General features: G+C 41.9%; 3 protein-coding genes across 4 annotated transcripts in view; all 3 read left to right on the plus strand.

Annotated features, from left to right (window-relative positions):
• The window catches only part of LOC129726583 (synaptotagmin-1), a 119,498-nt gene that overhangs the window by 50,013 nt on the left and 55,085 nt on the right, over positions 1-14,400 (plus strand). The gene's annotated exons all lie outside the window — the stretch shown is intronic.
• LOC129728403 (uncharacterized) lies at positions 662-1,507 on the plus strand. The gene has a single exon (XM_055686842.1). The coding sequence runs from the start codon at positions 662-664 to the stop codon at positions 1,505-1,507; it is 846 nt and encodes a 281-aa protein (XP_055542817.1).
• LOC129728404 (general odorant-binding protein 45-like) lies at positions 6,674-7,519 on the plus strand. The gene has a single exon (XM_055686843.1). It carries the CDS (start codon positions 6,674-6,676, stop codon positions 7,517-7,519), a length of 846 nt encoding a protein of 281 aa, XP_055542818.1.

A 14,400-nucleotide genomic window follows, 5' to 3' on the forward strand; every position in this document is an offset into this window, starting at 1 on the left:
ACTTCAAACAGGGTAGCAAAGCAAGCGACACCTTCATAGAGTAGTGAAATGGAATCTTTTCAATCAGAGACGAGAAAAGAGGATTTCGAGAAGGGTCAGTCATAAACAATACCTATATTATTGGACGATGCCAATGTTTTTGAGAGCACAAAAAATTGGTGATATCCATGATGTCAATGTGAATGTTTCATGGAACTCGGACACTTCATGACAATACATTCTAGATTTTACCGCAACTTCAAGTTAAAATTTATGGAAGATAATTTTAAAAGAATATCGTAGTCGTTCTCTTCCTGAAGGAAAAAATACAACGTTCCTTGTTGCTTTAATTTAACAATCTTTTTTTGAGTACCACAATAACTAAACAAAACAATACAGTTTGAGGAGGTTTTAGAAAGTTATTTCGCTTCGCATAACTGAAACTTAGGTGAAATAGTTCCGGTCAATGCGTTATAATCGGCTTACTCATGCGAAATCGTGCTTCCAGGCCCACGATTGTAGTTTTCCGCTTAACAACATGTTTTGACTACCAGAATTCAACGGCATGAAACAATTTCATATCCAGAATGCAACGTTCTGAAATGGTTTAAATTGGTTAATCGCACATCCTCAACAGTGCAGTTGCAGTTTGACCCAGTCCGTTGTTCAACCGCAGTTCGCAATGAAGGCAATCGCTACTGCTTTGGTTTTCGCCGCGTACTCGACTTTAGTACTAGCGGATCTTCCCCATTACACAACCTACAAGAGCTTCCAAACTGCATTCTACGAATGTGCGGAATACTACCATGTACCTAATTGCACCGTTCGACGGTATATCGAACAAGCCTATCCAGCGGAGGAGGAAGTAAAGAAACTTATTCGTTGTACGCTGATTAACCTTGCAGCCTGGGATGATGACACTGGTGTCCGTGATTATGTGATTAGTAAATATTTTGTTCCATCGCCGGATGACACCTGCTACGAAAGACGAACTCGTGAATGTCTCGACAACATGTTCTACGATTGCCGCAATTCTCGCGCCTACGAATCCTTCAAGTGTTACTACCGTTATTACGGAGAACTTACTACGTATAGTAAATATGTGCCTTACGAATTGTTGGAAGGAGAACAGCTAGCCCTAACTGGCCTCAAGATCGCCAAGCTTCCCTATGAGGTGTTAGTCCAATACTGCAAAGGTGATATCGAAAATGAAGAACATTTCCCAGACCTGATGTATTTGCTCTTGGTCCGAGGAGGCTACTATAGCCCACAGTCCGGCTGGAACCTGGCCAACTGGTACACTCAACTGGGTGATCCGAGTTTGCTAGACCCAAGCATGCAGCAGTGCATCGACAATGCCGAAAAGGAGAAATGTAACGCTGACGAAGTATCGCGTTTGTTTTTGACGTGGCAGCGGTGTTTCAGTCAGTATTACTATTTGCGGAAGTACATCCAGATTGCTGCCAAAACACTGGTCGGTGATCCGAACGGTTGCCTCTGCACTAAATCGTTCTACAATCAGCATTGAGTTGTGGCTTCATAGATCGGATAATTATAACCGTACGCACAGAAGAGGCTTACGCGCAATTTGAATTTATCGATATATAAATATAAAAATTTAGAAAAATGTTAATAATTGACGATCAACTTAAAGAGACCCAAATGAAATTTTGTTACTTACTACTTTAAACTACCATCACTCATTAACCTTGCATCACAGAACATAGTTAATCCACGAATTGGCTGTGAAATATTTGAGCAATTATGGAAATATATGACCAGAAAATCGATCAATAACTTCCAAATCTCAAAATCTGCTCTACCGAAGTTCTTAATAATACAGCTGAAAACTTTTGAAATATTTTGTCAATTTTTTTAGGGTTGGAAAACAAATCTACGAGACTAATTTCTATTGTTCTTTTTCGTTTCGAACTTATGCAGAGCGGGTTGAAAATAATTTCGCCGGCCTGGAAAAAGTTTGCGTTCACCTGGATACCCGGCGATTAGCTCCCAGGCCCGAAAAAGTGGCAACCCTACGTGGAACAAGAGATTTAATTCCCACGGTGGCTTCCATTGTATAGAAACATTGTTTCGAATGATATGTTCTACGGTATTCACGGATCCAGAACCGTATCATAAGTTCTATTCTCGTTTCATTTGAAAGGACGATTCCGTGAAAATCACGCTCCAAATCTCACCCAACCACGGCATTGAATTGGGCATTGTATCAACGGAATTTTCCAAGATGATATAATTAAATTCTTCGACCAGCCGTTTATTATGCGGCATAATAGATATACCATGATCACTTTGACGTGTCTCAATTTTACTTCAACGTAAACACGGCTTCTGTTTTCCAGCGAAATTCATCCCTAAAGACAACGAAACAGAAATCTGCCGTTTGAGCTTATCACATGTGATATATGAGTGTAATCATGAAAGCGCAATTATTTTTCGATGTAAAACTGAATTTCAGATTTGACAAAGTTCATACATTCAAAGCTATAAAATTTTGATAAATGCATAAAGGCACAAGCTACACGTTTCCAATTGAAGGTTCATCCAACAGTGTTTCATCAACAATTCAATTGGAATAGAAGGGGCAAAATCAGCGTACACAAAAAAAAATATTCTCGTTCCACACAAAATATTCATTCCACACTATCGCCCAAATTCGAGAGCCGTCGACACTAATTAAACCAAAAAACCAGAAGGGATGCATATTTAGCTTTCATTTCCTCCTGTACAAGTAATTTCCGCAGTAATTAGCATTCATATTGGGGGTTCTTTCAAATGAGGTTTCAGCGGCAGCTTGTATTTTCTTGCCACTTGGTAAACACGTTATGATTAAGCAGTTTTTATCTTCTTGGCCAATTTTGACTTTGAGTCTAACAAATTTTTCATTATGCCAACGAATAAAGTTTGAAAGAACAAAGCCACAGAGAACATATTTTGAGTACTCACGATCAGTGAAGTAAAATCGTGGTTTTTTGACGTAGAATTACGTCTCATGGAAACATGGGAGTGCAAATTGAAAACCCGAAACATGGAGAGCCTCACGAAATTTTTCACTTTCAAATGCTTAAAACTCAGTTTCCAACGCTCTTTCTTCATTCTCTCAGCAATCGATTGAAAAATTACATATGCGTTCACCAGAATGCGGAAAATTGTGTATATGTTATGGTAACTATCGTACTATTTAACCGTTATGTACTCGGCAGGGTACCCGGGTACCTTTTCAGACTTTATTGCTTTTAAAAACAAGGATAACCTCAACTCAGCCAGCTAAAACTTATGGAATGCTCATAACTAGTGGAAATAAACCATTTCCTATCATCAGACTGTTTATAGCAGCAGCGGGGGTCGGAGGGAAAGGCTTCGAATTTGTTCAACCTATAAGTACTCGGCAGGGTACCCGGGTACCCACAAAATGAAATGAGCCTTGCTTTTTCATTTCTTGACCGATTTTCGATCTTTGCATGTCAAAAGATTGGAAAATCTATCTACTTCGAGAAACCGAGACCGACATGAACCTGTGACCACATCTGGTTCCTGTAAATCCGGATCTTTGGGAGCATGTTCCAGTGAGACAAATTATTACAATTGTCAATAAAACCGACCTATAATGGTATCAAAATTCATGAAATCACTCCAGGAGTTGGTTTTCATTCATTTTGCGTCCATCTGATAAATAATCCGAAATGGCCATTTCGGAGCAGATTTCCGATCTTGGACATGGTCCCAAAGATCCGGATTTACGGGAACCATATGGGGACCAATGGTTGTTTAGGTCCCGTATAATAAAAATATACAAATTTTCCAATCTTTTGACGGGTCAAGATCGAATATGGAGAATATGGGACATTGGAACAGAATATGGAGAATATGGGACATTGATAAGGGTTATGCCTCGTCGACAGTTACTACAGTCGAGTCTATATCTTTTCTAATAGATAGAGCAGTTCTGCCAAAAAAAGTCCTTCTTATAATAAAACTGATCTCAGGAATAAATATCCTCTACAGGGAATTGTAATTGGCGATATTGGCACGGGAAACGAGGTTTCGATAAGACTCTGTCTTCTTGACATAATAAGTCCCTCTTAGAATTAACCTGGCCAGAGAGGAACCTTAGGTGTAGCCTCAGTTCAGGGAATTGTAATTTGGCGATATTGGTAGGATAGAAAGAGGCTCGGTATAGTAGAGCAGTAAGCTTGAAACGAAAGGGTAATCTCTCACACACAAGCACGGATATAAATGAAAAGCGTATCATTCACTTTAATAGTGATACTGCCAACAATATGAAGTGCGGGGTACAGAAAACACCTGGGCAATATCACAATAGATCAAATGTCTCTGCTCGCAGTGATAAGTCCAGACATAAGAAACGTGTACGTAACCTCTAGACACTCTCCATCGAATCATACACTACGCTTGGCTCCTACTGTCATGCCTATCACCATGCCTATGTCGCGCTGTTTCTCTAATTTCATCGTAGATGTGCTTCCACTTTAACTTCAGGTACATCAATCCGTCCGAATGTACTCTGCAGTAACTCCTTCCGCTGACAGCATCTGGATGTTCAGGCGTACGAGTGTGAGTGCGGAATTCGTCGTATTAACCTAAACTTATCTCACGATTCCGACTTCCTTGAATGTTACGTTCTCCAGTAAACTCGTTCACGAGATCAATATGCATGCAATTCTTTGTAGTTTTAACGTCAACTCATCTCTCGCGACTCCCTAGAAAGTTGTAGTCTTCGGTTAGTGACACAAGTGAAGGAATGTCAACTGAGGGGCCATCCACATTTCACGTGGACAGATTTTTGAAATTGAAAATGTAAATTGCATAATTTTGTGTGAGAAATTTTAACCGCCTAGTTTCTGAATGCTGTAACTTTTTACCAGGTTCGATTCTCGAGATAACTTTAGTTCATAACGCTCAAATCAAACACACACTAGCGCCAACCAAACTTATCTTATTTCCAACCAAACAATTCATAAACTAAAAGCTCATGACCTTCTGAAAAGGTTTCCTAGAGACCACAACTCTCTTGAATTTAGTTAGAAATACTCAAAAGTACACGCACACTAGCACCACGTAGCGGACAAATTGAACACCTAACTATAAAACAACCTGAAGTCCTTATTCTTTTGAACAACTTTGCTGAGATCCACAACTTAGAACTAACGAGTGAGGAAAAAAACCGAACAACTTTTAAATTGGTCAACGATTTCGAAATGCTACACAAATCGAAAAATCCTTTTCCGCAAAAGCAAGCTCCACTTTTATATAACTGGTAACACGATCAGTCGATTCTGTCAAGTGACGTTGAGAAAAAGGCGTTGTCGGAAGAAGACCGTCGTAAATTGATTTTCAATTTTTGTGACGAAATAAAGAAAAATCTAAAGGTGCAGTTTTCCACTATTTTAAAGATCTTGGATATATAAATGTTTATATATACATTATTGTCAAACTCTTCGAGAATGGAAATACTTTCAAAAGAAAATCTGGTTCCGGACGAAGGAAGGAAGTTTAGAAAGTAAAATCAAATCATCCTTCACCGATTCTGATACCCAGCGCAATATTTATTGCCAACAGCGTGCATATTTTTATTTTTTTTCTGTTGATTTATGAGTTCCACGAAGTTTTTCCGCAAGTTGCAACAAAACTGCACGAACGCCTGGCCTTATCGCACAGGCCATTATTTAAATAAACTGTGGGTGCTCCCATTTTTTTCGTTGATGGTGCATATGTTCGTTATGGGTATTTGAAAATATTTTTAATTAACTTTAAAATCAAATGGCAGCAATTCAACAGTATTGGAGATGAGAATTCCACCTAACTTACTGCTCTAACTATCATTTAAAACTGTGGGTAGTTTATCGAAATGATAACTCCATGAAGCGCTCCCATGACCTTAACCCGAGCGATGATATTGTTGTACTCGTTCATCCCAGCCACGATGAGAAGAGTTTGATGACATTTCGACACGAGAAAACAAATTTAAGATTGTAAGTGGACCGGGGCGAACTCACTTAAAAAAGGGTAGCAAAGCAAGCGAAACCTTCATAGAGTAGTGAAATGAAATTTTTTCAATCAGAGACGAGAAAAGAGGATTCCGAGAAGGGTCAGTCATAAACAATACCTATATTATTGGACGATGCCAATGTTTTTGAGAGCACAAAAAATTGGTGATATCCATGATGTCAATGTGAATGTTTCATGGAACTCGGACACTTCATGACAATACATTCTAGATTTTACCGCAACTTCAAGTTAAAATTTATGGAAGATAATTTTAAAAGAATATCGTAGTCGTTCTCTTCCTGAAGGAAAAAATACAACGTTCCTTGTTGCTTTAATTTAACAATCTTTTTTTGAGTACCACAATAACTAAACAAAACAATACAGTTTGAGGAGGTTTTAGAAAGTTATTTCGCTTCGCATAACTGAAACTTAGGGGAAATAGTTCCGGTCAATGCGTTATAATCGGCTTACTCATGCGAAATCGTGCTTCCAGGCCCACGATTGTAGTTTTCCGCTTAACAACATGTTTTGACTACCAGAATTCAACGGCATGAAACAATTTCATATCCGGAATGCAACGTTCTGCAATGGTTTAAATTGGTTAATCGCACATCCTCAACAGTGCAGTTGCAGTTTGACCCAGTCCGTTGTTCAACCGCAGTTCGCAATGAAGGGAATCGCTACTGCTTTGGTTTTCGCCGCGTACTCGACTTTAGTACTAGCGGATCTTCCCCATTACACAACCTACAAGAGCTTCCAAACTGCATTCTACGAATGTGCGGAATACTACCATGTACCCAATTGCACCGTTCGACGGTATATCGAACAAGCCTATCCAGCGGAGGAGGAAGTAAAGAAACTTATTCGTTGTACGCTGATTAACCTTGCAGCCTGGGATGATGACACTGGTGTCCGTGATTATGTGATTAGTAAATATTTTGTTCCATCGCCGGATGACACCTGCTACGAAAGACGAACTCGTGAATGTCTCGACAACATGTTCTACGATTGCCGCAATTCTCGCGCCTACGAATCCTTCAAGTGTTACTACCGTTATTACGGAGAACTTACTACGAATAGCAAATATGTGCCTTACGAATTGTTGGAAGGAGAACAGCTAGCCCTAACTGGCCTCAAGATCGCCAAGCTTCCCTATGAGGTGTTAGTCCAATACTGCAAAGGTGATATCGAAAATGAAGAACATTTCCCAGACCTGATGTATTTGCTCTTGGTCCGAGGAGGTTACTATAGCCCACAGTCCGGCTGGAACCTGGCCAACTGGTACACTCAACTGGGTGATCCGAGTTTGCTAGACCCAAGCATGCAGCAGTGCATAGACAATGCCGAAAAGGAGAAATGTAACGCTGACGAAGTATCGCGTTTGTTTTTGACGTGGCAGCGGTGTTTCAGTCAGTATTACTATTTGCGGAAGTACATCCAGATTGCTGCCAAAACACTGGTCGGTGATCCGAACGGTTGCCTCTGCACTAAATCGTTCTACAATCAGCATTGAGTTGTGGCTTCATAGATCGGATAATTATAACCGTACGCACAGAAGAGGCTTACGCGCAATTTGAATTTATCGATATATAAATATAAAAAAAAAAAAAAATTGACATTCTGTGCCGAACACGCATCAGTACTGGACGTGTTTGGTGATCGGTCCGATAGAGTATAAAACAAAAGACGTGTGAACAAGTGTTGGCATTGTTTGCCTGGTCGAGTGAAATAAATCCGGGTTCAAGGTCGTTCCTTTGTGCAACTGTTTCGCATCGTGACTGCCAGCTGGTGCGTAAGCCGATTTGGCTGCTGGCTGGATTGTGCTACAGCAGTGGACGAGACACAAACGAGGAAAAAGAAGAAGCCATCAGTGTCAGCGAGTCGTATCGCTGTGTGGAGTGATCTCACACCTGGCTCGCTGCTGGTGGCTGTTTGGTGCTGCTGTATTGGTGCTGCTGGCTGTAACGGCTGCTACTTCGAACGATCGGACAACCAACCTTACTGGAAGGGAGAAATAAAAAGGTACGTGTTCTTGTCAGCGCTAGTGCGCTAAACATAGCGCGATGGATGTAGATCCCTCGCCTCCCGCGCCACCATCCCCGAACCCCTCTGACCCTGACCCTTCTGTTACCCCCTCCCCTGTTCATTCTTCAGTCCCCCCTCGCCCCAGGCTTTACCCAGACGGAGCCCAGGGCAGCTATACTGTTTATTTTCGGCCAAAGGCAGGACCGAAATCGAAAAAGTTGAACCTCTTGCAGATTTCTAAAGACCTGACGAAGAAGTACAAGGGCGTGACCGAAATTTCCAAGGTCCGGCCTAACAAGCTCCGTGTCGTGGTCGGTAACCTGAAAGAGGCCAACGATATAGCTTGCTCTGAGCTCTTCACACGCGAGTATCGCGTTTACATACCCGCACGAGACGTGGAGATCGACGGTGTCATAACCGATTCGAGTCTGTCCGTCGAGTGTATACTGCAAAGTGCCAAAGGGTGCTTTAAGAACAAAACGTGTCCCGAAGTAAAGGTGCTCGACTGCAAGCAATTGCGGTCAGCATCGATCATCGGTGGCAAAACAGTATACACTCCGTCAGACTCGTTTCGAGTTACGTTCGCCGGGTCTGCACTACCAAGCCACGTCTCGATCCACCGGGTTCGTCTCCCTGTGAGGCTCTACGTGCCCCGCGTCATGAACTGCCTGAATTGCAAGCAGTTAGGCCATACAGCCGCCTACTGCTGCAATAAGGCACGTTGTGGCAAGTGTGGGGAGTCTCATGCGGAAGATTCTTGCAGTGTTAACGCTGAAAAGTGTATTCACTGCGGAGAAAGTCTGCATGAGCTCTCGACATGTGCGGTGTACATGCAGCGCAGGGATAAAATAAAACGGTCTCTCAAAGAGCGTTCAAAGCGTTCCTACGCTGACATGCTGAAGAAGACCGTTACCACTTCTCCCGTTACTTCGAACCCCTTCGATCTGTTGCCCTCTGAGGAAACCGATTCTGACGATTCACCAGCGGGAGCATCTTACGCCAATCCTGGGGAGTCTAGAAAGAGGAAAAGTGTTTCCTCTCCTAAACTTCCCAGAAAAGGTCCTAAGATTTCTCAAAGTGAAATGAAGGTTACAAACAAACCAAACAGTGCTGCGGAAAAACCGAAGCAAACTCCTCCTGGGCTGGCAAATTTAAAGTCCCAGAAGGAGTTCCCAGCACTGCCAGGAACATCTAAAACCCCAGTTGCTCCTTTTACACTCCCAGTTGATGAAACAAACTCTGGATTAGTGAAATTTTCTGACATTGTGGACTGGATTTTTGAAACTTTCAATGTACCCGATCCAATTAAAATTTTTCTTACAGCATTCCTCCCAACAGTTAGATCATTTTTGAAGCAGTTGACTGCCCAATGGCCTCTCCTTGCAGCGATTGTATCCTTCGATGCCTAATTCAACTGCGTATATGAAGGATTCTATCTCTGTCTTACAGTGGAATTGTAGAAGTATTTTACCAAAAATTGATTCGTTTAAAGTTTTGATAAATAAAAACAAATGCGATGCATTTTCCCTTTGTGAAACTTGGCTTACTTCAAATATTGATCTCAACTTCCATGATTTTAATATTATTCGCCTTGATCGAGACACCCCATATGGAGGAGTACTTTTAGGGATTAAAAAGTGCTATTCTTTCTATCGTATTAACCTCCCCTCGATTCCAGGCATCGAAGTTGTCGCATGTCAAATGACAATACAAGGTAAAGAGCTTTGTATTGCCTCAATATATATTCCCCCCAGAGCACAGGTTGGGCAACGGCTGCTCTTTGATTTAATAGAACTTCTTCCCTCGCAACGTTTGATTTTGGGAGACTTCAACTCTCATGGCGTGGCTTGGGGTTCCCCATACAATGATAACCGCTCCTCTTTAATCTATAACCTTTGCGATGACTTCGACATGACTATTTTAAACAACGGTGAAATGACACGTATCCCGAAACCTCCAGCGCGCCCAAGCGCTTTGGATCTATCCTTATGTTCGACGTCGCTACGGTTGGATTGCACATGGAAGGTAATCCTCGATCCTTACGGTAGCGACCATCTGCCTATTCTTATTTCAATTACTAACGGGTCAACTCGCATGCGACCAATTGACATTCCGTATGACCTCACACGAAATGTCGATTGGAAGTTATACGAGGAAATGATTTCAAAAGCGGTCGAGTCGATTCAACATCATTCACCACTTGAAGAATACAACCTCCTCGCGGGCTTGATTCTCGACGCCGCGTTGCAAGCCCAAACGAAGAAATATCCCGGCGTAACGATCAAAGAACGGCCTCCCACTCCGTGGTGGGACCAAGAGTGCTCCGATGTCTACACGCAAAGATCCGACGCGTTTAAGGCCTACCAGACGGGAGGTATACCTGGCGACTATTTACGGTATTCGGAGCTTGAAACCAAGCTTAAAAGCTTGGCTAAAGCAAAGAAACGTGGATATTGGCGTCGGTTCGTGAACGAGACGTCGAGGGAGACATCGATGAGCACTCTTTGGAACACAGCCCGAAGAATGCGGAATCGCGTAACGGTCAACGAAAGCGAGGAGTCTTCAAGTAGGTGGATATTTGATTTTGCCAGGAAAGTATGTCCGGACTCTGTTCCTGAGCAAAATATTGTTCGCGATGCGTCTCCGGGCCACGACGCGATAGAATCACCTTTTACGATGGCAGAACTTTCAGTTGCCCTCCTGTCCTGTAACAATAACGCGCCTGGATTAGATAGAATCAAATTCAACTTGTTGAAGAATCTACCCGGCAATGCCAAGAGGCGCTTGTTGAACTTGTTCAATAAGTTCCTGGAGCAAAACATTGTACCGCAGGATTGGAGGCAAGTGAAGGTGATCGCCATCCAAAAACCAGGGAAACCAGCTTCTAATCACAACTCTTATAGGCCGATTGCAATGCTATCCTGTATCCGGAAATTGATGGAAAAAATGATACTCCGTCGTTTAGACCACTGGGTCGAATCAAATGGTCTACTATCAGAAACTCAATTTGGCTTCCGCCGTGCCAAAGGGACGAATGATTGTCTTGCGTTGCTTTCAACAGATATTCAGCTGGCGTATGCTCGTAAAGAACAAATGGCGTCTGCGTTCTTGGACATTAAGGGGGCTTTTGATTCCGTTTCTATTGACATTCTTTCGGGTAAACTTCACCGACAAGGATTTTCTCCAATTTTGAACAATTTTTTGCACAATTTGTTGTCCGAAAAGCACATGCATTTTACGCATGGCGATTTGGCAACTTTTCGCATTAGCTACATGGGTCTTCCCCAGGGCTCATGTTTAAGCCCCCTTCTTTACAACTTTTATGTAAATGACATCGACGAATGTCTGGCAAATTCATGCACGATAAGACAACTTGCAGACGACAGTGTAATCTCTGTTACAGGAGCCAAAGCTGCCGATTTGCAAGGACCATTGCAAGATACCTTGGACAATTTGTCTGCTTGGGCTTTACAGCTAGGTATCGAATTCTCTCCGGAGAAGACTGAGATAGTAGTTTTTTCTAGGAAGCATGAACCTGCTCAGCTTCAAACACAATTAATGGGTAAAACGATTTCTCAGGTTTTGGTACACAAATATCTTGGTGTCTGGTTCGACTCTAAAGGCACCTGGGGTTGTCACGTGAGGTATCTGATGAAAAAATGTCAACAAAGAGTGAATTTTCTTCGTACAATAACCGGACAATGGTGGGGAGCCCATCCAGGAGACCTTATAAGGCTTTACCAAACAACGATATTGTCTGTTATTGAATACGGGTGTTTCTGCTTCCGCTCCGCAGCAAACACACATTTGATCAAACTGGAGCGAATACAATATCGTTGTTTGCGTATCGCCTTAGGTTGCATGCAGTCGACCCATACGATGAGTTTGGAGGTTTTAGCTGGAGTACTACCATTGAAAAACCGCTTCTGGAGCCTGTCTTCTCGTATTCTAATCAAATGTGAGGTCTTGAACCGTCCCGTGATTGAAAATTTTGAAAGGTTAATCGAACTTAATTCTCAAATCCGTTTTATGACATTGTATTTCAATCACATGTCCCAAAATATTAACCCTTCTTCGAATATTCCAAATCGTGTCGACTTATCAAATACTTCTGATTCTACTGTGTTTTTCGATACATCCATGATAGAAGAAACTCGTGGAATCCCGGATCATTTACGCGTGCAGCAGATCCCTAAAATTTTTTCCAATAAATATCGAAACATCAACTGCGACAATATGTACTACACTGACGGATCACTTCTTGATGGGTCCACTGGCTTCGGTATCTTCAATAACAATTTAACCGTCTCCCATAAGCTCGATAATCCTGCTTCTGTTTACGTCGCAGAATTAGCTGCAATTCAGTACACCCTAGGGATTATCGAAAAAATGCCCACGGACCATTATTTCATCTTTACGGACAGTCTCAGTTCCATTGAGGCTCTCCGATCGATGAAAGATGTTAAGCACTCTCCGTATTTCCTGGGGAAAATACGGGAACATCTGAGTGCTTTATCCGAAAAATCTACTCAGATTACCTTAGCGTGGGTCCCTTCTCACTGCTCGATACCGGGTAATGAGAAAGCGGACTCTTTGGCTAAGGTGGGCGCAACAAACGGTGATATTTATGAAAGACCAATTGCCTTTAATGAATTTTTCGCACTTGTACGTCAGAATACGATCATCAGTTGGCAAAATGCTTGGACCAGAGGGGAATTGGGAAGGTGGTTACATTCCATAATCCCCAAAGTATCGACGAACCCGTGGTTCAAGGGGTTGGATGTAGGTCGGGATTTCATTTGCGTGATGTCCCGGCTTATGTCCAATCACTATAGATTTGACGCGCTCCTCCGTCGTGTTGGGCTCGGGGAAAGTGGTATCTGTGCCTGTGGTGAAGGTTATCACGACATAGAGCATGTGGTTTGGTCATGCCCTGTACACCGTGACGCCAGGTCTAAATTAATAGCTTCCCTGCAGGCCGAGGGTAGACAGCCGGCTGTTCCTGTTCGTGATGTCTTGGCGAGCCGTGACCTATCCTACATGTCCCTTATATACGTTTTCCTGAAATTCATCCACGCCCCAGTCTAGTCCCGTTCCCCTCCGTCTACACCCAACAAAACGACAAGAACACGTTTGAACCTTAAGCACAAAACCAGCAACCAGACCCCGCACAACAGAACCAGGACCCAAGGACTACGAGCCTCTGTCCCAACTCACGACATCGTGGCTCAGCAGAACGAATCCATACATGCCATTCGACGATTATCAGACGACCATTGAACAACAAAACACTGATTGGAAATCCCATGCTAGTTTTAAGTTAGACTTAATTTCAGCTCGTAGTCGGCAGCGAGGATAAAAAATTTGCTTTAGTTTTAAGTCATCAGATATAATTGGCGCCGTTAAACATTAAATTGTATTTGTGCCGTGTCAAATAAATGTTATGTGAAGAAAAAAAAAAAAAAATAAATATAAAAATTTAGAAAAATGTTAATAATTGACGATCAACTTAAAGAGACCCAAATGAAATTTTGTTACTTACTACTTTAAACTACCATCACTCATTAACCTTGCATCACAGAACATAGTTAATCCACGAATTGGCTGTGAAATATTTGAGCAATTATGGAAATATATGACCAGAAAATCGATCAATAACTTCCAAATCTCAAAATCTGCTCTACCGAAGTTCTTAATAATACAGCTGAAAACTTTTGAAATATTTTGTTAATTTTTTTAGGGTTGGAAAACAAATCTACTAGACTAATTTCTATTGTTCTTTTTCTTTTCGAACTTATGCAGAGCGGGTTGAAAATAATTTCGCCGGCCTGGAAAAAGTTTGCGTTCACCTGGATACCCGGCTATTAGCTCCCAGGCCCGAAAAAGTGGCAACCCTACGTGGAACAAGAGATTTAATTCCCACGGTGGCTTCCATTGTATAGAAACATTGTTTCGAATGATATGTTCTACGGTATTCACGGATCCAGAACCGTATCATAAGTTCTATTCTCGTTTCATTTGAAAGGACGATTCCGTGAAAATCACGCTCCAAATCTCACCCAACCACGGCATTGAATTGGGCATTGTATCAACGGAATTTTCCAAGATGATATAATTAAATTCTTCGACCAGCCGTTTATTATGCGGACACCATGATCACTTTGACGTGTCTCAATTTTACTTCAACGTAAACACGGCTTCTGTTTTCCAGCGAAATTCATCCCTAAAGACAACGAAACAGAAATCTGCCGTTTGAGCTTATCACGTGTGATATATGAGTGTAATCTTGAAAGCGCAATTATTTTTCGATGTAAAACTGAATTTCAGATTTGACAAAGTTCATACATTCAAAGCTATAAAATTTTGATA

Source organism: Wyeomyia smithii, chromosome 3, assembly GCF_029784165.1.
Source record: "Wyeomyia smithii strain HCP4-BCI-WySm-NY-G18 chromosome 3, ASM2978416v1, whole genome shotgun sequence".
Classification (NCBI taxonomy): Eukaryota; Metazoa; Arthropoda; class Insecta; order Diptera; family Culicidae; genus Wyeomyia; species Wyeomyia smithii.